General features: G+C 29.6%; 7 protein-coding genes across 16 annotated transcripts in view; 3 read left to right on the forward strand and 4 right to left on the reverse strand.

Annotated features, from left to right (window-relative positions):
- Positions 1–147: 147 nt before the first annotated feature.
- Positions 148–2,692, reverse strand: LOC132905094 (uncharacterized). 2 transcript variants are annotated; one of them, XM_060956056.1, is made up of 4 exons: positions 2,230–2,692; positions 1,852–2,034; positions 628–1,783; positions 148–547 (listed from the first exon to the last, which is right to left on the reverse strand). In XM_060956056.1, exons 1-4 carry the CDS (start codon positions 2,452–2,454, stop codon positions 465–467), a joined length of 1,647 nt encoding a protein of 548 aa, XP_060812039.1. In that variant the 5' UTR covers positions 2,455–2,692; the 3' UTR covers positions 148–464. The 2 variants fall into 2 exon arrangements, with proteins under 2 accessions (XP_060812039.1, XP_060812038.1); XM_060956055.1 differs by having other exon boundaries at positions 2,219–2,691.
- Positions 2,693–3,239: 547 nt separating this feature from the next.
- On the reverse strand, positions 3,240–4,847 carry LOC132905167 (cyclin-Q). The gene is made up of 6 exons (XM_060956191.1): positions 4,689–4,847; positions 4,300–4,433; positions 4,133–4,230; positions 3,828–4,046; positions 3,517–3,747; positions 3,240–3,436 (listed from the first exon to the last, which is right to left on the reverse strand). Exons 1-6 carry the CDS (start codon positions 4,724–4,726, stop codon positions 3,341–3,343), a joined length of 816 nt encoding a protein of 271 aa, XP_060812174.1. The 5' UTR covers positions 4,727–4,847; the 3' UTR covers positions 3,240–3,340.
- A 107-nt stretch (positions 4,848–4,954) lies between these two features.
- Positions 4,955–25,001, forward strand: part of LOC132905165 (alpha-methylacyl-CoA racemase) — a 35,369-nt gene continuing 15,322 nt past the window's right edge. Inside the window, exons 1-6 of one of the 2 annotated variants that reach the window (XM_060956188.1) lie at positions 4,955–5,269; positions 5,519–5,657; positions 5,742–5,883; positions 5,955–6,098; positions 6,182–6,428; positions 6,507–7,203. In XM_060956188.1, coding sequence (XP_060812171.1) covers positions 5,550–5,657; positions 5,742–5,883; positions 5,955–6,098; positions 6,182–6,428; positions 6,507–7,014 — 1,149 coding nt within the window. In that variant the 5' untranslated portion in view covers positions 4,955–5,269; positions 5,519–5,549 and the 3' untranslated portion in view covers positions 7,015–7,203. Of the gene's footprint in view, positions 5,270–5,372; positions 5,658–5,741; positions 5,884–5,954; positions 6,099–6,181; positions 6,429–6,506; positions 7,204–25,001 lie in introns of those variants that run through there. The other variant, XM_060956189.1, reaches the window with a different exon arrangement.
- Positions 8,119–10,203, reverse strand: LOC132905166 (serine/threonine-protein phosphatase 2A activator-like). The gene is made up of 8 exons (XM_060956190.1): positions 9,865–10,203; positions 9,705–9,790; positions 9,391–9,594; positions 9,113–9,330; positions 8,907–9,031; positions 8,714–8,814; positions 8,542–8,649; positions 8,119–8,462 (listed from the first exon to the last, which is right to left on the reverse strand). The coding sequence occupies exons 1-8, from the start codon at positions 9,893–9,895 to the stop codon at positions 8,331–8,333; spliced, it is 1,005 nt and encodes a 334-aa protein (XP_060812173.1). The 5' UTR covers positions 9,896–10,203; the 3' UTR covers positions 8,119–8,330.
- On the forward strand, positions 10,932–14,346 carry LOC132905158 (SWI/SNF-related matrix-associated actin-dependent regulator of chromatin subfamily A-like protein 1). 3 transcript variants are annotated; one of them, XM_060956165.1, is made up of 12 exons: positions 10,932–11,120; positions 11,191–11,618; positions 11,730–11,845; positions 11,941–12,047; positions 12,116–12,250; positions 12,334–12,511; positions 12,621–12,784; positions 12,848–13,012; positions 13,110–13,271; positions 13,392–13,499; positions 13,576–13,750; positions 13,832–14,346. In XM_060956165.1, exons 2-12 carry the CDS (start codon positions 11,192–11,194, stop codon positions 14,204–14,206), a joined length of 2,112 nt encoding a protein of 703 aa, XP_060812148.1. In that variant the 5' UTR covers positions 10,932–11,120; position 11,191; the 3' UTR covers positions 14,207–14,346. The 3 variants fall into 3 exon arrangements, with proteins under 3 accessions (XP_060812148.1, XP_060812149.1, XP_060812150.1); XM_060956166.1 differs by having other exon boundaries at positions 11,359–11,618; XM_060956167.1 differs by lacking the exon at positions 10,932–11,120 and having other exon boundaries at positions 11,132–11,618.
- LOC132905161 (mitoguardin) overlaps positions 14,583–25,001 on the forward strand; it is a 41,128-nt gene continuing 30,709 nt past the window's right edge. The window contains exons 1-3 of one of the 2 annotated variants that reach the window (XM_060956177.1): positions 14,583–14,893; positions 15,102–15,252; positions 15,394–15,537. In XM_060956177.1, coding sequence (XP_060812160.1) covers positions 14,801–14,893; positions 15,102–15,252; positions 15,394–15,537 — 388 coding nt within the window. In that variant the 5' untranslated portion in view covers positions 14,583–14,800. Of the gene's footprint in view, positions 14,894–15,101; positions 15,253–15,393; positions 15,538–25,001 lie in introns of those variants that run through there. The other variant, XM_060956180.1, reaches the window with a different exon arrangement.
- Positions 17,889–25,001, reverse strand: part of LOC132905164 (protein unzipped) — a 32,224-nt gene continuing 25,111 nt past the window's right edge. For all 5 annotated transcript variants that reach the window (XM_060956184.1, XM_060956187.1, XM_060956186.1 and 2 more), the window contains exons 2-5: positions 23,176–23,374; positions 21,191–21,564; positions 19,455–19,789; positions 17,889–18,781 (exon numbers count right to left, since the gene is read on the reverse strand). In XM_060956184.1, the coding sequence (XP_060812167.1) occupies positions 18,271–18,781; positions 19,455–19,789; positions 21,191–21,564; positions 23,176–23,374 (1,419 nt within the window). In that variant the 3' untranslated portion in view covers positions 17,889–18,270. The remainder of the gene's footprint in view (positions 18,782–19,454; positions 19,790–21,190; positions 21,565–23,175; positions 23,375–25,001) is intronic.

Raw genomic sequence — 25,001 nt, forward strand, 5'->3', positions numbered from 1 at the left:
CATAAGAAATATTGTCTATCAATATAAATAATAAGGAACATACAAAAAATTAAGACTGTGACTTAAATGTCACTTTTACAGCTCTAATGTTTAAATAAGGAAATCTTAACACAAACGGTATTTGTCAGTGTTTATTTTGATTAAGAAATATATGTAATTTTCAATAAAAAAGAAGTAGTGTTGTAAATTCAAACTTCACTATTTCTTAACAAATTAAAAAAAATTGCTAGAAACAACTCACAAAATTATTATTTTTTTCTATTGATATTACAGTCATCTTAAACACGTTTACATAAGTAATATTTAACACATTGTCTTTATGATGAAATATGTAATTATGCCCTTCATTAATCTCAAGCTTAGAACCTCTGAAATTTAAACAAATACAATGAGGATAATTCGTGTTATGTAAAATGTTCTGTGACATTTCTTTTATTTAATAGATTCAACTATGTAACAAATGTTTATAAATATACATCCTGTTTAGTTCTAATGAATTTTTTATTTTTGAAGTATGTTTCTATATACTTGCTTACACAGTCTTGTTCTGGAAAATAGAAATAAAGTATATGAATATGAGAATATTTTTATTAAACATTTTAATAAAATATTTCAGTAGATACTAACCAGGAAATGTATTCTCAATAATAAGCATATCAGCTATATGCTTGGCAACTACTTTAAAGAGCTGTCTATTTCTTATTCTTCGTTTCTTATAGAACGGCATTAAGTATTTTACAATCCATGGTGCTATTCTTTCTTTACATGCTGTTAAATGTTCTTCTATACAAATTGGTGAATCTGATATCATACCTTCGTCATCACTTTCTCCAAATAATTCAATAAATTTTTCTTTAACTCTTCCATGTCTTCTACAATCTTTTAAAGATAATTCTGTCATTCTTGCCTTTAGTTTTGATACTTGATATACACGTTCAACAAGCCAAATATTGTTTATTCTACGTTTTTGCTTGTTTTCTGTTGTCTCATTTTCTGTTGATGATGATTTATTATTACTTTCTCTAGTTTTCATCTCTTTATAATAACTAAAACTATACTTCCCTGTACTTGTATTTGATGTTTTTATGTTAGTGTTCTTAACCGAGTTAATCTTTATGTCATTACTTTTAGTCGTGTTAATAGAACCACTAGAATTATGTGGGAGAAGAGCGTTAATTTCTTTATCCATACTAGCTTTAGTAACACCTGAATGTTTCTCAATTAATGTCATAAGATCACTACTATCATCACTGTCACAAAACATATCTTCCATGTGTTGCAAAAGAGAATCCTGTGAATTCTCATCATCAATTTGAACATTGGATTGCTTTGTAACTTGAGTATTAGAATTATCTTGTATACAACTAAAAATATTGCTATCTTCTTCTTTCATTGTTACTTCATCTACTATCATTTTATTACATGTTTCTTCATCTAAATCATTGAATTTATTGTTTTCTACATCATTAAGACTAGTAGAATTGACAGTAGGCGAAGGTGTATTATTATAGACAGTCAACTGAGAAGATATATCATCCATATAATCTTCATTTTCATCATTTACATCATCCTCTTCTTCATTCTTTAATATTTCCTTTGTTGAGGACAATTCTTCACAATTAGAGGTGATACATATACTTTGAATATTATCTGCCCTTTCTAACTCTGCCCATGAATTAATTGTTTGAACTCCAATGTCTACCTTAGAAGGTGTGGTTTTCAAAAATATCACCAATTTTTTATAGGCTTTTTTCTCTGATGTATGTGATTTTACATCTGAAATCTATAAATATCTTAATTTCAATTATTAATCAACCTATCAAATCAAACTACATCAATAAACAGAATTACCAATTTCAATATATTTTTCCTGTATAAAGTAGTTTCTAAAGATGATCGAACTGCAAGTAATTCCATTTGATTCGCACACATTTTCAACTTACTACTCGGAATCTCTTCATTCTTCTCCTTATAACAAAGGATGTAATTGCTAAGTAAACATTTATGTAGATAGGAAAAATATATAGCACGAACCTGTAATTTAAATTTAATATAATACAAATCATTGAATTAAAACATAATTAAATATTTTTATACTTTACAGATATATATTGATATTTAATTAATTAATTATAAATTACAAAAATAATTTTTAAATTCAAATATTTAAAATTATATTTAAATTTTAATATGTCGAAGTGTTTAATGGACTTTTTACAGAAAACATGCCGTGGTAGTCAGTCGAAGAAATTCATCATTCGGATCAGTGGGAATGTGAAATTTGTTCGCTGAAAGTGAAGGTATTGAAATTGAAAGGAGATTGTTAATATCTTCGAGACTGGTGTTATCATCGCTATCCCAAACATCAAACTCTTCTTGTTCTCGTTTCAACGTGAATGGTAAAAATCTTTCCATTTGATCCATCGTTGTGATAGATTGTGAACTATTTTTCATCAAAATTTTATGTAAACCTATTTCAAACTTCTCACTGACAAATACCGTAAATATTCACCGGGCAATAATATTCAATGTTCGACTTTTTTGTGACTCAAATGCCCATTTATTATTTTATAACATGAATATAAATAAACATTAAGTTTCATATCAATGTTAGAATCAAATAAATAAGTACTTTTTTGTAATCAATCGAAAATAATTTTACTTATATCTATATATACATTTGACTACACAATAGCGATTTGCTAGCAACTAACTTCACACATGTCAAAACTCAAACTTTATTGTATAATAAATTGATTTTTCGATAATTTATTGTACTAGTTTAGCTTTAGGTAATGATTTCATACATATAAATTTTTTCAATATATGTTATTTTGGAATGTTGAGTAATAATTATTAATTGGGATCTATCAAGAATTACCCGCCCCTTTTTTCTACTTTAGTAAATTCAAAATATACAAAAATTCATATGAAATATAGAAACAATTTGATGTTATTAAAAATTTTGATGTTCTATAATTTCTTACTTTTCTAAATGTTTTAATATTAATTAAGTAATCAAATTTTTCAAATCTTTATAATTTATCATGATTTTATTATATAGAAAAAGTTATTGATTTATTTTATATTATGATGAATATTATCGAGTTTGCATATTGGTAAATTAAAAAATGCACGATTTTTTCCATACTATATTCTTATATTTCAAATTTCATTGTCTTTTAATTTAAAAATAATATTAATGGTATAGAAAAATACAAAACACAAAATCAAAAATATTCTGTTTGATGACCTTGATTTATATTTGTACTCTTTCAATACCAAGTTTTATAAAAATGTCAAACTTGTATACAATGAACTCAAATATCATTGAAATGCTTCAGTTGTCTCTAGTTTCTGGTTCTTCATCATATGCTGCCATAACTTTTTCCATTATCTCCCAAAGTTTATCTCTTGTTAAGTCTTTACAGAAGACCTGGAAAAGATAATAACTTTACCTTATGCTTTCAACCAATCCCTGATCTTCATAAATTTAAAAATGTTCTTAATTGTTACATTAAACCAAGGTTGCTGGTCACATTCGTCCATTAATGGTACTACTACACCATAAATTTGAAGTGATAAATTAATACAAGCGATTGCTATTAAATTTGGTGGATAATCAAGTATAGCTGGGGAATGATGAAAATCTTGTAAAAGTGCCATGCTTGTTTTTGCAACTGGATATTTAGACCATTCTTCCTCTCCAAACCATGCTTGCAAAGATCGTAAATAATGTAACATATACTAAAATAATATTTTCTTACTTAGAATAATTATTTGGTTTATATTTTAATTAATATAAATTATATGCATTTAGTACTGACTTTGTGCGGATGTACAGGAGTCACTTGAAACTTGAGCATACGCATAATTAAAAGTTCTGCTTGGACAATTGCATCTCTCATGCTCCAATATTGATCTCCTAATTCTAATGGTTGTGATCCTCTATGTAATGTACTGTAAGATACATTCATTACATCTCTAATTTTCAAATTATCATCTTTTACTTTTCCTGCTAAGTAAAGACAAGTAGCAGCAATTAGCTGAAACACACACACATCTATATAAATATCAATTATAAAAGACACGTATCAAAAACTTTAATTGATATTGTAAATTAATTATTTACACAATTATCATAACCTCCTGGAACAGCTTCTTTTGTAAACCTATGATACAATGTTGCAGCTGTAGCAATAGTCAGAGGATGAGCTTCCAGTTTTAAACCTATAATTTATAAAGGTTAATATCGCTTTCCATTATTACAATATAAAACTTAATAATCAAAGAACTTACCACATTCAAATATAAATCGTGAAATTGTAAAACTATCACTGTTCTTTGTATAATCAATCGTGATGCTTTTTTGCAAAGTGTTTCTCTTCTCCCGTTGCATAGCTAATACATCAATAACGTCTTTCATTTTGGAACTGTATGGATACAATATATTATTTTTAATTTATTACAAATTGCATATATGCATACATATAGTATTACTAAAAATATTGTAAAAATTGACTTAATCAAAGAAAATAATATACGTTTAACATACTATACTTTATCTGGGAAATGAAATTCATTAAACATTGTTGTAAAATAGCAGTTATAAAAATCACAAGCCGGCGTTCAGTCAAAATTTCGCAAAGAAATTTATTTCAAATAATTCATGTATTTCCTTAAAGTACCTTAAAGTTTCCGTACTAGTAGGTTCCGTCGGATTCATTTTGGCGATATATATTCTATTTGAATTTGTCTACAATTAATGTAATTTGTTTTGTTAGAGGTTACAATATGTATTTATTTATCGCACACTGCGTATCAGTGTTACCAGTTATCAATATATTCCCTTTGGTTAGTGATTTTAATACCAATATTAAAATAACTATATCCGATAAAGATTCTAGAATTATTGATCCTCAGAAATTAGAGATGAATAGAAGCTGTTGAAAACAAATATTATTTGATATTTTGTATGTACCCTTCAAACGAAAATATCTTAAAATTAAATAATGAGAATAGTATGGTTATTAAGGTCGGATAAAGAAGGTTGACTTCGTTCTTCCATGCTCTGCAAGAATATTGAAAAACAGATATATGGTTCTATTTTAAAAAAATGATAATGACCTTGAAATTTCGCAAAAAGATAATAATCATAAGAAAAAACTAATTCTACCATTACACGTGGTCCTTAAAATAATGTAACTTCATACAACAATAAATGGAGAAGATCTATAGGTGATCCCATTTAACTGGGCCACTCTGTATCGTAAGGGTATAGTTTTTATTTTCATACAAATGTAGTAAATAATTTTTTAACAATGTAATATGTACCTCGTTTCATTAAAAATGAATTTTCACTTATGTGTGAAAAAGATTTCATCATTTCTTAAAGAAATTTAATAAGTTTTAGTATTGTTGGATTAATTATTCATATTGATTTGCGTTATTATGCAAGATTCCATAATTAATTTGGACATAATTGTAGTTAAAAATGTGCAAACTCATTCTATGTTAGTTTTCATGGTGCAGTTTTGCTAATCACAAATATGCCTTTAAAAGGTATAAATGTATTAGAATTAGCTGGGCTAGCACCAGGCCCTTTTTGTGGAATGATATTAGCCCAATTTGGTGCATCTGTAATCAGAGTGGACAAGGTATAACTAATGATTAGGTGAACATGTTTTAAGCTCGTTTTTTAGTCATCTATATATAAATTTTAAAATATTTATTTTTTATAGATTTATGGATCTTATAATGCCATTGATTGTTTGGGTCATGGAAAAAGATCAATTGCGTTAAATTTAAAAGTTTATGAAGGTTCTAATATATTTAGGAAATTGATCAATCAAAGTGATGTGCTTATAGACCCTTATAGACCTGGTTTGTATTCTTTAATAAATATATTATTGTTATTACATATTTTTTTTAGATATTGATTAATATTAAAATAGGAGTAATGGAAAAAATGAAACTAGGACCAGAAGAACTTATGGGAATAAACAAGAAGTTGATATATGCCCGGTTAACAGGATTTGGCCATAATGGACCTTATGCTAATATGGCTGGACATGATATAAATTATTTAGCTCTATCTGGTAATTTAAAAACAACATATGTATTCTAGCTTATTTTATTTTAAATAAGACATATTTACTAAACTGCCTTTGATAATGTTCAGGTTTATTATCATTATTTGGACGTCACAATCAGAAGCCAACACCACCAGTCAATTTAGTAGCTGATTTTGCTGGTGGTGGATTAATGTGTGCTTTTGGTATAATACTAGCATTATTTGAACGTAGCAAGAGTGGTATTGGTCAAGTGATTGATGCATCAATGGTAGATGGATCTGCATATCTAGGCAGTTGGTTCTTTAGATCTCAAAATGTGCCTGGATTATGGGGAAATCCTCGTGGTAAAAATATGTAAGTTATATCATTACTTATTTCCTATTTTTATAGTTTCATATAAATAAATAATTAAATAATATTTCTTACAAATAGATTAGATTCTGGAACACACTTTTATGATACTTATGAAACAAAAGATAAACAATATATGTCTGTTGGAGCAATTGAATCCGAGTTTTATGAGATATTTTTAGAGAAACTTGGAATTTCATCTCATGAAATGCCACAATTTGGGAATTTTGAAGAAAGCCGTGAAAAATTAGAAAAGATATTCAAACAAAAGACTCAAGCAGAATGGTGTGCCATATTTGATGGTACAGATGCTTGTGTGACACCCGTTGTAAATTTAAAAGATGTTGCATCACATGCACACAATAAGGAAAGAAATATATTTAAGACTGAAGACAATGGTTTGGTAACTCCAAATCCTGCACCACGTTTATCTCGTACACCTGGAATATCTAAAAAACATGAAAGAAATGCTAAATTGGGTGAGCACACTACAGAAATTCTTACTGAATTAGGTTTTAAACCAGAAGAAATTGCTAATTTAATAGCAAATGGAATTGTTAATCAAGGAATGAAACATTCTAAACTTTAAGCATGTAATTTATTCTCATTAAAATGTTTACATATATTTGTTAACTTATGTAATAATATAAGAAAAGTTGTTAATGTCCTAAAAAGCAAAAAGCTAGCAGTTTATATTAAAGATTACTAATTACTCCATTTAATGACAATCACAACTATCAGTAATCATATTTTCATATTTTCTTAATGCGACATTATTGTAATCAAGAAAATAAAGTACCAATACTAATGATAATTTTGTGGATATGCAGCATTAACTTAATTTTCTAATCAATGATACCCTGAGTGTCAGGACTACCCTTCCATATGCCTTCTTCTGGTAAGGGCGTAACCTGAACTGACGCGAGGTGTTTGTTTTTCTAAAAAGATTGTGGTATTCCTGCTGGTCAGAAACTTTGGCAATTTGTACTGTTATAATATATTTCTAAATTACCCTTTAGAAATACTGAATTTATAACACATCTCTGGTTATTAAGTGTGCATTAAATTAAAATTCTAAGTAATTCTAAAAATATGCTGTCTATTACTTATAATATTTAATAATTTAAGAATTCAGTTCAAAAATAGCTTTTTTTGCGATCGTGCTAATAGCTTTATCGATGATGACCTTATGTGCTTCTTTTGTGTGTACCCGACGGAACATCTTATGTGTGATATATATCTTAATAGTTTATAGTGGATAGTTCACTTTGCATATTTACATATATATTATGTTAAATTATTTATAATTGAGAGAACAGTATTATTATATTAATATATATTATTATATTTATATTATATATATAGCAGTATTATATATTATTATAAAAGCACTTGTTAGTGATACAATATTTATTCTATCATACAAGAGGATTCTTGTTAGTGACTGTGTCTGTGTACAAACGAATTGCTACTAACTGAGTGAAATTAAAAAGTAATTTATTTTAAAGTATATAAGTATTCATATTGAAGCAATTCTCGTGACAATGTGTGTTACATATTATGAGCCATTTTTTGTAACATTAATTTTATTTACAATAAATAATCGTGTTAACTAATTTCTAGATTATCTTAGATAATTACTAACACATTGTTAACTAATATGACTGATATTTCCTAAAATAAATTCTTAATAAATTATTTACAAATAAAATTTATATATAAAACACATATATTTTACGATTTAACGATGGAAAAATGGGTGCAGCATAAAAGCAACGTAATACAATTATTTGTAAGTCATATAACTTGAAATTTAGCATACAATTGCAACATAGTTTCATTATAAATATCGGATATTTGTTACGAATTACATCAACAGATATGAAGCATATTTGTACACTACTATTACTGAGTCGGTGGTGGTTGCAATGGTTGATCTCGACGAGGTCCCCTTTTAACAGGTGGTACAGACGCCGGTTTTATCGATAATAAAGAACCAAATAAAACATGTTGTATAACAGGAAATTTTGCTAAAACCTGTGTATGATGTTTAAAACGTCATTATCTAATTATAATACTTATAAGTTTATGGTGAGTTGTTAGCAATAATATTTACCTCAGCTCTGTACATTTTAATAAGACCATTATTTACTTTAACCCAAGAAGATACTGCACTAACATTCCATAACTGATTTGAATGTTCAGCAAATGGACCTATCTTTACCTAAAATAATATTTACTTTTAAAATATATAAAAACAGCTAACAATACAATATATGTATACAAACCTTTGAAATAAATTCAATACAACCAAGAAACATATATTGCTTATTAAAAGCTTGAATAATATCCGGTTCAACAAAATGACGAGGTTCTATACGAGGATGCCCTGAAATGTTTCATATCATTTTTTGTGTATATTTATGTATATCTTTGAAATATATTATGATAAAAAATAAAAAAGTTGGTACAAGGCAATACCAATTAATTGAGCACTTCCCCATATAAATGGGACAAATTGATAGTCATCTAAGCTCCATACACCATGACTACCTGCTGGTTCCATCCGATAAGTTAATTGTAATCTACGCACTAATTCCAGATATCTTACAAAAAACAAAAACTATTTTAATCTCTGGAAATACACAAAATATTAGGGTAAGAATATCAAGTTCAATAAAAACTACCTGTTAAATATTTTTACAACTACAGCTACTTTATCATCCTGTGTGAAAGCACCAATTTTGAACATACAACATAAAAACATTAAAAATGCCATTTCATGTCCTGTACCATAATCTATACGTGTTGGATTTCCAAAGCCTTCATATAAATACTGGACTATTTCTGGAACTGCTCTATGTAATTTTTCTGGCAACACTTTTTGTAATTCTGCTATTCCATTCTGAAATATTATGAATGAATAGATTTTGAAGATGGCTATGTAAAAGTAATATATATTTACCTGTTGTAATCTTTCATGCCATTCTCTAAACGATTTGTTACCAAAACGTTGGGGCTGCTCAGTGGGGGGTATCTGTGTTATCCATTCATCAAATTCATTAAGCATTTGAACAATACTGGCTATTGTAGGACTTTGTGTGTATTCAACATTTAAAGCTTTTCCCTGAACCGATTCATTTAAGGCCAATATAAATCCCAAGTATTCCTACAAAATATTTTTGCATGTTTTTTCATATGATAAAGATCCTTGAATACTGAAAATTGTGATAATATCAAATATCAGTAATAAAAAGGAAATAGTATGCAAATTCTTACAAAATATGCTTCCGATTTTTCCCAAATTACCATATCAGATGGTACTTTAATCGACTTTTTCGGAACGACGAATTCATGATCGTCGGCTACAATATAATTAAAAAGCAATTACTCGATATTATTAAATATATTTAATTTATTTAATGTTTGGAATACGTACGATTTACAGGTGACTTTGACGTTGACATCATACTTATCACAGAATTTGGTTATTATTCATTGAAAATATACGTATAATTAATAATAAACGAAAAAAGAAGAAGATATATTTACGTTATATATACAAACACATGTATATAAGATGTATGCAAAACATTTGAGTTGCAAACGTATATTATTAAGAGTTAAATTACTTTGGACATTCGTAATAGACACGTACGAACCCAACTCTGAAATCGTTAAAATTGAACAAGATAGATATTAAAAAATGTTTTCAATAAGTTGATTTTGATCGCAACAAAATTTCATAAGGTAAAAAATTGATAGAAAAATTAAAGAATACTCACATATATCTTTTTTACATTAAATCCACTAAAAGTTAACTAAATCTTCAAAAGTTACTGAAAATATATTTTGACCTACGATTATACAAAACAGGTTTCGACACTCATATACCGAAGCCTAGGGAAAACAGTACAAAAATTGAGTTTTGACTAGTTGTGGAAAATCAACATGGAAGACAAGACGGTTCTCATTCTGCGCATATGTGATATGCTCTGAATGTTTCAGACAGAGACGGAGACGCTCAGCTCATCTTCGTCTGTCTCGCAAGAATGCGAACTTCGTTGATCAGCCATGTTGATTTTTCATAATTAGACACGATTCAAGTTTTAGACGGTTTTCTCTAGCGAGTGTCCAAACCTGTTTATATGATCGTGTTTTAACCAGTGAGTCAAATCAGGAAAGATAAATAAAACCACGTGGTCAAGATCTAGGGAATACTAGGATTCGTAATTTTGAAATATTATAAATAGAAAGTTATTTTTCTAAATGTGAGCTTTTTAAGTTAAATTATATTGAACAATTCTATGTTTATAGATCTCACTTATTGTGGTCTTATTCACAATTATATATACAGGTTTTGTTACTCGTTAGGGAAAATCACTCGAAAATTGAGTCGTGAAAAATCAACATGAAAGATAATAAAATTCTCTTTTTTGCGAGATAGACAGAGATGAGTAGAGTATGTGTTCAAACTTTAAATCAACTTAAATTCTAACTACATAATTATCAAATACGTCAAATATCTTGTACAAATTGTGAAAGCTGTATTGTGCAGGATAGGATGACAGGATAAGATAATTTAAATTGTGAAATAAAAGAAAATGGGAAACTATCAGTATTATTATTTATTTTTAAAACTATATTGAATGTGTACGATTTATAAGAAAAGGCGTTTATATGTATACATATCAGGTTTGTATACACTACAAAAATCAACATTTTTTTTATCGTACAAATTTTTTAATAAAGTTTATATTATAAGCATGAGTTACTCTCAAGAAGAAATAGAGAAGAAGCGTTTATTAGCTTTACAACGTAGAAAGGAATCTCAATTGAAAAACAATTCATTTATCCCTAATACAAATACAAGAAATAGTATTACTTCTGCTAATAGTAGTATCATAACTAATGAAAATAAACTAAACAATAGCCCAAAAGTTTTTGGACATGGTTCATCGAAATATGTTGACTATAAAGCAAAATCTGAGAACAATTGCTTGAAGCATAATGGAAAACTTAATAAACAAAATGAACGATTTAATCCTATGTCAACAAAGAATTTTTTTAGTCAGAAATCTTGCATTACAGCAAAATGTTACATGTTAACTGATGAAAGATTTGTATTAGAAACTTCATCATATTTTCCTCCACTTGTTGAGACAATAAAGAAGGTTTCAAGCAGATCATATGGTAATATAACATTAATATATTCTTAAATTTAACATAAATAAATAAATTTTAATAGCTAAACATAGAATATATAAATAACGGTACTTGTTATATATTATATTTTTATTTTAGATATGAAAACTAAACAATGGAATTTTCTCTTAAAAGACTATGAAACAGTAATGGAAAAAGTTATTAATTTCAAATCTGATATACAAATTACAGGATTACCAAAGCCAGTCCTTCAGGTATTATATTGAAGAATAATATATTGTATTGTGTTTATATATAATATATATAATATTTATATATATATAATATATATATTTGAAATGTTTTTTAGATTTTCAGGAAAAATGACACCACAATGAATACTGAAAATATTGGTCTCTTAGACATTGATCCTCAGTTAGTAGAGAATTTAATGCCCTTTCAACGAGAAGGAGTTTGGTATAACTACATGATTTATATGTGTTTTTAAATTTAAAATAGGATAGAATTAAATGTATTATTTTCAGCTATGGAATATCTAAAGGTGGTCGTTGTATGATCGCTGATGATATGGGTTTAGGAAAGACCATTCAAGCACTAGGCATTGCGCATTATTTTAGAAAGAATTGGCCCCTCCTTATTGTTACACCCGCTTCAGTCAGGTTTGACAATGAAGAATATTATGCTAAATAGATATATTTCATTGTACTAAAGCAAATGGTAAAAATGATTTTGAAAAATTTAGATATCAATGGGCAGAAGCAATATATACATTTTTGCCATCTGTACCAGCTCACTACATTCACCAATTTGCGAATACCAAAGACTTTATTGATAGTAGTAAAATCGTTATTATAACATATGATCTTCTAGTCCGAGCGATGGACAAGTTTGAACGCAAAATTTTTGGTTTTGTTATTTTGGTATGTTTAAAAAGCAATATATTGATTAAATATAAATAGGATATATATATATATATATATATATATATATATATATATATATAATAAGAATAAATAAATTTATGTATAGGATGAGTCTCATGCATTGAAAAGTGTTAAAACTGCGAGATTTAAGGCTGCACAATGTGTAGTCTTGCAAGCGTGTCATGTTGTTTTGCTGTCTGGGACACCTGCTTTATCAAGACCCATAGAATTATATTCTCAAATAAACCTTATAATGCCAAATTTTATGGGGTAATGTAAAATGTTTGTTATATGTAATTTACGTATGAGTAAACAAGTATTATTTTTACATAGATATCAAGAATATGGAATTCGGTATTGTGCAGGAGAAAAAACTTCATACGGATGGGATTTTAATGGATCGTCAAACATGCAAGAATTGCAGTTATTATTAAAACGCACTTGCGTAATTCGAAGATTAAAAAATGATGTTTTAAATCAATTACCGGCGAAAAAAAGGTGAAGAATAAGTATACTTATATCAGATTGGATAGTACATAAGCATACATTTGAATTTGTACAAATATAAATATTTATTTTACTAAAAAAATTTTAGAGAAGTTATTATACTAGATCCAGGCTTAATAAAAGTTGGTACTAAAGAAATGGTAGAAATATCTAAGAAACTAGAGCGAGAGGTTCTGAATGGTATACAAAAACATCATACTCTTTTGCAGTACTATAATGAATCTGGTGTTGCTAAGCAAAAGGCTATATGGTATATATAAATAACATTTTTATTTAGCAAATAATCATTAAAGTTACAAATACAATTTTATATAATAAAACTATCTAGTACAGTAACGAATATTGTCTAATATGTATAATATTATTTCAGTGATTATATTTCCAAGCTGTTCATGAATAAACAAAAGTTCATTATATTTGCCCATCATCAAAATGTTATGGATGCTATTTGTGATGTTGCAGAATTTATGGATATAAAGTAATTATACTGTCTACATACACTAGTATATAAAGATAAAATTTTTATTTACTCAAAACTTATTTATGCGTTTTAGATATATTAGAATTGATGGAAAAACAAATCCAGAACGCAGAAAATATCAAATCGATCAATTTCAAAACTGTGACGATTGCATGGTAGCAGTATTATCAATCACAGCAGCGAACGCCGGAATTACATTAACAGCTGCAAAACTTGTAGTGTTTGCAGAACTATTTTGGAATCCTGGAGTATTTATCGTTTATTTTATTTTTTGAAATCATAATGACTTAAAATCAGATTCATTTATTATAATCTACGTTTTATTATAGATATTGTGCCAAGCGGAAGATAGGGTACACAGAATTGGTCAAGATAATAGTGTTATCATTCAATATTTGGTTGCAAAACAAACAGCAGATGATTATTTATGGCCGTTAATTCAAAAGAAGATGAATGTATTGAACGAGGTTGGACTTGATCAAAATTTTTCTCTAAAAGATATTGATGTTACTATACAAGCATTGAGTTCAGAACAAAAAACCTTAGATAGTTTTACGGATAACTCACAAAAAATCGTACACAGTAACGAGAATGCAACAAAAAATACATCACAAAGTCAATTTTCCACAACTGAAGAGTTTAAAGAATTATTTGATTTAAATGAAGAAGACTTCGAATTTTGTGATTGGGATGATATGAAATAAAAAACTTATTTTTATACAGTACATTGTTTACATTGTGAAAAGTGGATAAATGCATTCAAATAATAAAAACATGAACTATTTTCTACATATTGTATATAAACATAGCTACTAATAGTAATAAAGTTTTTCATATTAAAGAACGTGGATATTTTAATAATGTTAAAAATTCCATTAAAGGAAATATAAGAATATTACCTGGAATTACATAATAATTTTTATTATTATTTATAATAATTTTTACGAACGCATAATATCTTTTTATTATACAAACTTTATATCGTATATACAAAAGTACAAAAATTAGGTTTCCTCCAATTTTAAAAATTCGAAATTATTAGTAGTTTTAAGTGCAGTGTTTTCACTAGTTTTAGTAATTTGTGTTTACAACGAACGATAATTCAATAAATTCGCGATCAGATTTAAACCCACGTTGATGCACGTCTTATATCAATATAGTAATAGCTTATACTTTGAATATTTACCGCACAAACGAATGTTCTTCAATGCAGTGTTTCTCCCGAAATTAATGTTTATCTGTTGTTTTAAGTCGTGTGAAGATATCTATTTATATTGTTTATAACAAAGATACTTGCAATGTCCATTTTTAACGCGCACCAGTTTTTAGGTGCATTGTGTAAACGTTATATAATTTCACTACCATCAATAAATTTATCTAGAACTCAAAAAGCAAGTATCTCTCTTTGAGGTTAGAATAAATATATTTACATTCTATAATTTCTATATTATATAATATTTACGGAATGATATTTTATATTTTTTGAATTATTTTATTACTCTTAGTATTATGATAAATATTTGTATACAAAATTTGTATAATATTAGTTTATAATGGAGTAATCAATTTTATTCTAATATTTTCCTTTTTTTCTTGTAGATTTTTATTATTTGTCTTACTGGAGGATCATTACTATTAGGAGGTCTAGCACAGTTTTTAAAGAGACGTAGAAGACGTCCTTGTCCTTCTTCAAGAAAAACCCTAAGGGAGCTAAAACAAAGATTTGCTGCTGCAAAGAGCTCTAATTTTGGTAATTTATTACAATAGCATATAATTTTATATGTAGATATTAAAGAGATTATGATAAATATATAATGTAAACTTTATTAATGCTATAACAAAATCTTATGATATTTATTATTTATAGGTTTTATTTATTATTTATTTGTAGATGTATTATCACAAGCATCATGGGCAAGGAAAAGTGAAGCTAGCAGCAAAAGTCATATAAGTGATCGAGCATCACTTATATCTTCTGTTCCAGGGGGTCCAGATGGTGACGTAAGACTTACGCCACAACAGTATGGGGTTCTTGGTAAGTGTTTTTCATACCTAGCTCTTATAGTTTTCAAAGTAGTTGTACAATACCTTAAATGTGCCGTTATATTTATTATACCTTATATAATTTCTAAAAGATTCTGGAATATTTTAATAATATTTTTGTGATTATAAAATTTGAAGATAGGATTAATATCAACATTATCAATCTATTTATATTTCCTTATCGGAATTAGAAAATGAAATAATGTAAAACAATCAGATATTTAAATGGTTCTTAATTTTAATGAGAATTTTTATTATACACAGGGGTGGGGGTGTACAATAAGGTAATACTGTTAAAGAAAAGAATAATGTACTAATAAGACAATGTAGAATACATTTTGTAGCACACGAAATATTTTTTCCATGTGTGTGCTTATGCATAGAGAAGGAGAATAAGAGGGGAAGAAACTGCATTTGTTTTTACATAATAATTTATATCAATAATTTATAAATAATGTATCTGTGCAATGCACATGTTTCTAAAAAACTGGGTTGTCCTGGGTATTGCTAAATGCAGGCATTTTTACATTGGAATTTTTATTAACATTTTCTCAAAGGCGTACAGAAATATGAAGAAGCAACTAAAAAATAAGCGGTAATTTCTTTTCTTCCAAATATAGAGATATCCTATTATCATTTGTATCTTTCATCAATTTTTATCTTGAAAACATACTATCCATTTAGTTTGGGCCACGTCCATTGCATCACTTTATTCACAATGAGAAAATATTGCTGACAGTATTAGACATCATTATCTTGCATTATTTTCTACCTACTTTTTTTTTCTTCTGCTTCATTTAAACACGCAACATTCTAAAATTCACATGTCCCAATCTCGCAACAAATTATTGCTTTCTATGATAATTAACAAATTATTTAACAGAATATGTCACATTCCTTTACATCTACATAAAATTTTTACTGAATATCACAATATTGTGATTAGGCTTACTTCGGTTAATGTTACTACAAACTCATGGACAATGTGTTCGTGTTCGAAATGAATGTTTCCCTCTCACATTTTTTCCGTTAGTGCTACAATGTAATAAAATATGGATAATTCGTACAATGTTATTTACCACTGTTAGAAAAAATTATAAATGATTAAATAAGTTCGTAACAATTATACCTAATGAGAGTATAGAAATTACGTTATATACATATATAAATGTATCAAGAAAATATCGTCGAAAGAAAAAAAGAGAACGAACGACATATATAATTATTTTTCCTGAATTTTCAACACAAAGACGTTTAAAATTAAACGTAGTTATTATGTTATAAGTCCATATTTCTCGTCTCGCTTATTAAACAAATGTACCTTACAAATTATTAACGTATCTATACAAATTAAAATACTGCATTCCTTTGTTATTACAATTTCCATTAATAATTATTTTCTAGGAATCTGCAAGCCCTATCACTTTACATGAGACAGATGGGTACACAAAATATCGTATTATTTTTACAGAATTGGAAAGAAATCACCTTCAATAATATAATAATTAAAACCTATTAACCTACTATACCCATTCTCAAATAACGTGCACTTCTTTCAATATTTTTATTATGTAGCAATCCTCCTACTATTTCATTTTATCTAAGGGCTCCTCAAAGCTTTATATCAGTCAGATAAATGATATTGAAACAGCGTTGAAAAAATACAGGTACCCATCCACCTGTACTCTACATATTCTTACTCGCTACACCTTTATAAATCTTACAATTGTCTAAAATTATACTGCAATCTCAAAAATATATATCGTAATTGCGTTAACTCGCGAATCTTTGTCCTTCCGTAATCATTTTTTTCTTCGTCATTTTTACCTTCAATTTCCCACTCGTTTACTCGTCGTTATTTCTCTCAATTTTTCAGAAACTATACATATATTTATATATATATGTATATATAGTCGTCCGAGAATAATACCTGCAGTAATTCTAAACTCTCTTTGAACACGATTCTCAAAGAAAAGGGTATCATCCTTTTTGTATCTCATCTTTTTACTCTCTATTTTCCCATCCAAAGCTTGTTTTCAAAGACTTTTCTAGAAGAAGATCCTAGAACGTGCACTTTTGCGAAGGCATAAAATAGTTTAGCTGGAAAATCGATTCACAGCGAAGATTAGTTTAAAGACGGAATGTCGTTAGTTTACACATTCATCAATTAATTCAACAATATAGAGGTAAATGTTAACGATCCACAGGCTGTTGTTAACATGTCCATATGTTGGCTGGTGATCGCTTGTACTTACTTAACATTCGTCGTGAGACTAGCTCATCGCTTAAGGTATTCCTTTCATTTGCTATCCTAAACGTGTATATATATATATTTTTTATGTATATATATATATATATATATATATATATATATATTAAATATGAAGTATTTTTTTTTTATTCATCTTCGAAAGGCAAGCATTATGTCAGCGTTGACATCGCAGTCTGACTTGATCAGCGATTTATAACCAAGGTAGCTTTTTTTTTATTTCGTTACATACTCGGCTATATGTACGAAATTACAGCAACATCTTGTATGTATTTGTATTCAATTCATCTATTTTTTTTTTTAACCTTTTTTTTCGCTATTTCCTTTTTTGTCTTTTTTTTTACGATTTTTTTTGTCTGCATTTTGTGATAATCTCTGGACATTATTTTTTTTCCTCTACGAATATATTACTATTGCAACTTAGGGCTTAGGATACTCTCGGAATCATCGATCTTTTCACGTAATTTTATTGACGACCGTTAGTAACGAAATTAATAAAGGCAATCCTATGTTTAATCTAAGAAGAGACGACGCTCCGGAGTGCGTCACCTCTACCTTGTTCTTCAGCGACAACGGTCCACCGTCATCGCTCTGCATGTTAGACAGATCCGATTTCTTCCGTGGTATAATCATGTTCTCATCATGATCCTCGCTCTCTTCCATATCGTAATTCTGTCGAACGTCGTTGCTTACGTTCTGCGGGGTTGCGGTGGTGCTCGGTTCCGTGGTAGGTGGTATGGTGGTGGTAGGAACTAGGCTATAATTGGCAAGGAAATAAATGGGTCCAAATATGGGTTTTACATCGAACATGCTCTCTTCGGCGCGAATGCCGCTTATCTGGCGAGACCTCGTCTCTCCATCCTCGTAATGGGAAATTAATTTTCCGGAATAGGGTACCTCCATGGAGGTGTAGTTCGCTATCAGACTCACGTTTATTCCTGTACCAGGCAGGAGATTAATTTTTACCCTGTTTTAAAAAAGTAGTGTATTAGTATTATTGGAAACTTGGACACAATGATTGCAAGATTGTTTTAAATGTTATAACATAGTTATAACATACTGTTGGATTTGATATTATATTTTATATATACTGCTTAATATCTCACTTTTGTGCAATTTAAAAAATAATTTAATAATTTTGTTTAGTGTATTGTAATATTTAATACATTAATATATCATATTCTCTCCATTTCTCTTTTACTTAGATAGATTGCAACTGTAAATGTTGTTGGAAAGAAAGGATGAAAAATTTAGAAAAAAGATACAGCGTCTTTTCATATTCCATATAATATCGCTATAATTAGCTTTCTCTGTATATATATATTTATATACATTTATATAATAATTTTAGTGCAGCAAAATAAAGATGAATCAAAGTTGCCGATAACGACTTAAAACATAAAAATCTACTTTAAATGGAATTATCTTTTCAATATTTTTTAGAAATTTTCAAGTATCAATTAATGGATCAATCGATAAGCAAAATAACGATAAATTATATCAATAAGATATTTTTTCTGATAATAAATGATCGGATATTGTTTGAAATATGAATTATAAATTCTATACAAATTTAATACATCTGACTTTCCATATACTATGCGTTAATTGATTTCAAACTGTATGGAAAATATGCTTACGTGTATATGTCGGTATTATTACTAGTTTCCTTTGTGCCCCACATTATTTTCGGCAAAACCGTGCCGTTCGTCAATGTAATTGATGTGTTTAAGCCTTTTAGTATGGCATGACCTTGACCCCAGTAAATTGAATATTTGTACTTGTAACCAAAAGCTTTCGCTATTGTCGCATTTTCCGTTCCATCATTAACGATAGTCGCGTTGTCAAGTTCAAGGGATGTACGATTAACCACTCGCATTTTAGGCCAATTCAATTTAACGTTTTCCAAATCGTAGTAGATCGGTTCCGTCTCGACTAGGACATCGCCATCCTTTGCGGATTCTTCGGTACCATCCTAATGGAAAAAGGTCATAATGTTTTATTAATAGTACCGTGACCCTATTAAGAAAGATAAAAGCGTAGCAGGTTATTGGTTTCCTAAGATACTTTAAAAGTATTAATTGAAACATGGATTAAAATAAAATCCGATATTTGGTCGGTTATAATTCTGAGAACGTATTCGAGTTCTTGTTAGAAGGAATAAGAGTATGGCTACTAGTTACTGCTGCTCTGAAATTATATTTATTTTCTGGAAGATAGAATAAAATATAAATCAACGATTGATTTGTTCAAATATTGAAACTAGCTTAACTTCTATTTCAAGGAAATAATATCTTCCACAGCGTTATGCGAAAAGTTCTGAAAATAATAAATTTCGATATTTGAGATACACTTGGTTCATATTTCGAAAAAGAAATACTCATTCCAAGTTACGTGTAGTTAATCTAACTGCTGGCAAAATAGAGTGCTCTTTATCTAAAGAATCTACTAATTAATTAAATACTCGATAAACGAAATCATTCCATTCATCGTCCATCCACGCGAACTCTAATTAAAATTTCATCGACTACTTTCTCCAACATCTACATTAACCCCTTCGTGCATAACTTTTAGAAATTTTTATTATTTTATTTATGTGAATTATATGAACTATTTAATTTATCATTAAATTGAAAAAAATCCTTGGGGTTCCTTCTCATGTGCATAATATCAAAAAGCACAAAGTAATATAAATTGACTGAAAGAAATTGCAAATGAAATATTGCGTTAATACAATATTGATTCTTAACTATTAATCGGTTCCAGGGGTGAACATTCGCTTGAGAAAGATTTAAATTAAAGACTCTATTCCAAAGTTCGGTTTTATTTTTATATCCTTGTGTGATTGTGATTCGATTTTCCTGTATTTAATAAATTTCTATCAACAAATATGTGCTTTGAATAACTACATCAATTATAATTCTCATATTAGTTTCTAATATTCACCCACAGTACCATTAATATAATATTAGAGAATCATAGCATTTAGAAATTGACAAGTTCACCTTGTATTTTAACATACGATCAAAAACCGTTCCCACATACATACACGAGACATACATACATACGTATATGAGAAGATTAATTCATCGCAAATTCTAAAACTCGTCTTCCCCATCATCCGTCATTTCAACAGAAAAAGACCACCCCCAACCGCCCCTCAACCGCAACCTCACAGTTGAAGGAGCACCCTCCGTTTCCTCCTTCTTCCCGTCGGTTTAATCTCCCACCCTGCATTAACCAACCACCTTGCAATCCAGCTTACAAGCATTACGCTCTTTAGTAAGCGTCGCTCTTACTAAATCCAAGGGAGAGAATTAACACCTTGTAGATCCCACCCCGCCCTTTTAGTATAAATCGCGGAGCAATTACTTACGTCTTTGACGTAGCTGATACTCCCAAGAATACTTTTAGTCAAGGTGCCAATGTAATGGGTGTATCTTGGCGATGACGCATTTTTGTCAGTTTTCGCGGGATGACGCGCAATGAACATCTTCTCCATGGCCACGGCACCAACCGGTGTGTTCTTGTATTTGTCCCAGTGTTCCCAGTTGACGCGGGCTGCACTGTCCACATTTTCTAACAGGTCGTATTTGTCATACGACTGCACGTTACCGTGAATCGTCACTGTGCATCGTTGATCGTCACCCCTCTGGCTGCCAGCCACCCAGACGGCCGTGTGCAGTACTCTGCATACGTACAGGGGCCTTCTTCTCTCCGATTTCTCCGCTTGATTACTGAACGAATTGTCTGCGAGAAAAAAATGAACATAAAAGAAATAATGAATATAATGAAAATAGAATATGTCTACGGTATGGTACAGTAGCTGACAAAAGTATACTGACACTCGTAAGAACATATTTTGGAACATATATTTAAAGGGGCGAACGCGCTCATACGGGCAATTACGCGGTTTAGGTACTTTTCTTAATGTTGATTACTGGCTTTAGTCTTGTTTTTTAAATCAGTATAACGAAAAAAATCTGGAGAGAGAATTGTATTTAATAAACAATTTATGATGTCTTCGTGTAACAAATATTTTATTATTTATTAAATACTACTAATAATCACTTTCAAAAAAATACTTTTTCATAATTTAAGATATTTTTATATAAAACTTAGTATACAAGCTACAAAAATTATATTGGAAACATTGCAATAAAGAAGATGTAAGTAATATGTTAAAAAGCAAACGAAATCTTATTTATAGATTATTTAAACCATCATTACAGTGCTAATGGTATTTCAAAATGTTTCATAATATATGCTGTATTATGTATACATAAATACTTTCTATGACGAGTGTCAAGTACTTTCATGAGCCACTATATTCTTATCGCGAATAAACAGACAGGGTAGTAGAGGGTAGGCCAGGCTAGCCAGGGTAGACGAGGAGATGAAAATGTGAGTGCAGACAATTGTATATTTGTATTGTTAAGGGATAAACCGTCTGCGTCAGGTACGTAGGCGAGAAAAGTTCATTCATGAGCCTTTTGAAGATGATGTCGAGACGATGCTTAGCGACAATTAGCGGCGACGGGAAATTAACACGAGAATGTAACTGGCCTCGGCTTCCGAGTATGAGTGATGCGTTGCTCTGATGTACAATAGCCTCATTAGATGCCTGGGGATGATTAAGCTAGATGGTGTTTTATGTTTGCTTAGACGTTTTCTGAGGAGAGACCACTCAGTTAAAAAAGAAGATGTGATGTAAGTTGTAAATATTCGTTTTTTAAATTAATTTAGGTGGAATCATAGGTGATCGATACGTGAGTCACTTCATTCTGTGTACTTAATTGAAGAAGAATGATCTGAAAAGAACGGATAGAAATTAACACACGTTGCGTCTCATTGCATCATGCATAACGATTAAAATCGTCTCAGTTCGTTTCAAATTAACACAAGAATTTAACATTGTAACATTTTGTACGTACACGGTGGTATGTTGTAATTGAAGTAATGTAGTTCGAAATCGGCATAAAAATATTTTCATCGACAGTCGAAGAAAAGCAAAAGGGACGAATGGAAAGACAAGTGTGTTAGAAGTCTTGAAATTTACTTTGTATTATTTATTGCATCAAATAAACTGACGAAAGTTAGTTTTAAAGAAGTTGTTGACAAGATTATGCATCTCATTAACTTGGTTTTTTTCTGGTGAAGAAAAATGTCCAAAAATTAATTTCTGTCCTGTGCGTTTAAGTATTCCTACGCGTGGCACAGCGAGACTAAATTAAAAAAGAGAAAGCGACGAAAAGGTGATTGGGGAATAGAATTCGAGTTTCGTTGGACGTAAAGTTTCTGGTCGACCTTGCCAGAGAAAGGACCACATTTCATTGAGTTCTCTCGTCTGGTTGCACGTACCTTCCGATTCTTCGATCGCAAAACCGCCGATGACTATTTCCTTGGATGGATCGTAGTAAGCACGGGGAAGCCAGTTCAGAGCGGTCGAGGTGACCAATTGCTGATACTTTGATAGAATGTGCACGCTGTTGTCTGCATTCGTCAGCAACAACAGAACACCGAACAGTCCAACAGCGAGGTAAACCCTTTGCCAAGACATCTGCAATTTTATCGTTTCGTCATTTTCTGTGTAAAAGAAAAAGTAATAAGAAGAGAGAAGAGAGAAATACACCCGTGAAACGCTTGAAAAATTCACGTGCAAAGTCTAATGTCGGATTCGAATCTAATCTACGAAGGGTTTAATCCACGTTTCTTCATTGCGTGTAATGAAAAAGGAAAAGAAAGGAGAAAGGAGAGAAAAATGCGTACGAAACGCTTGGAAAAGTGCACGCGCACAGGCTAATATTGTATTCGAATTTAATATAGGGAGGGCTGAACATGTAGTAAACGGAGGAGACGAGCTCTAACGAGATCGTTATTACGATATAGCAAGCTAATTCAGAGGTAACCCGAGATACCAAGGCGCAGTTTGCACCGCGAAAGGAAAAATATCAACAGATTTAACATCATTTTTAATGGGTTTATATTGCTAATGGATCGCAACTGTGAACTTTCTTTGTGAATATTTTCACAGAATGACGTTGCGGTGTAATTGACTCTTATTTAGATTCTTTTGAAAGTCATCGGTGTTAGAAGCTTTAGAAGAAAATTCTGGTTTTTTATTTCTAGATAAATAAGACTCTTATTGTATTTACTTAATGGTTGGTTTATACGCAAAGAGAATATCCTTAATAAGCATTTGTGTACGTATAAAGAAGCTTGTTTAAAAGTTATAAGGTACGGTGAATTTTTGAATAATATTGTAGAGTACAATTTTCTAATTTTTGTGTTGCATGAAAAGTAGAATATCTTATATTCGTTCATCTTACAAATTATAAAGGATCTTATAAATGATCAATTTTATTAATTTCACAAAATATCGGGTACGACATTTGTCATGAAAGTAATCTGCGCATCTTTTTTCTTTTTTTAAAGGTAGATATAATTTTCTTTAATAGAAATAAGGATAAGACGATGGTGTTCTTTTAAAAATCTACGAGGTTTCCAGTTTCTAAATACGATGTTACGTAACGTTCGTTCTGCCGTGTTTTATAGCGACCTTAACTTTTGTAACAGTAATACCTCGTCTCTTTGCGATTATGTTTCTGCTTACAGAGCGTATCTTTAACACAGCCCGCGTATAACTGGATCTCCTACCTCGCCTCGTGTGTATTCGCTTCAGTCAGTGGCAAGGAAACGAAATGAACGCGCGAATACTGCGGGAGAGAACCCGCGATCGCGCCAAAACAATTTCTCGCTACTATATCGTGTTCATGGTCGATTCTTTTTCTTTTTTTCTTTTCTTTTCCTTCGATCCTTCCCCTTGTTTGTTATTTTGTTTCAGGAAATTCTCGGCCGAGAAATTATTTCGCAGATCTGACGGTTCGTTCATAAAATTAGCACGTACCGTATGTGTAGTGAGAGAATTAATTGAATATTGAATCCATAGAACTTTGAAAGGAAGTCAAAAATTTGTGAAAATAGAATTATCGTAGAAAAATATAAATAGATGTTAATTTTCGATACTTTTGAAAATTAAGATTATCGAAATGGAACTTGAGAAGCCTAAGAAGTCAAGAAGTATTTAAATTTATTATAGAGATAGCAATATATATCATATATATCTTAAATATTTTTAATAAAATAACAACAGATTAAGATTTATCAAAAGAGACAGGTTTTGAAAA

The sequence above is a fragment of the Bombus pascuorum genome, chromosome 3, assembly GCF_905332965.1.
Source record: "Bombus pascuorum chromosome 3, iyBomPasc1.1, whole genome shotgun sequence".
Lineage (NCBI taxonomy): Eukaryota > Metazoa > Arthropoda > Insecta > Hymenoptera > Apidae > Bombus > Bombus pascuorum.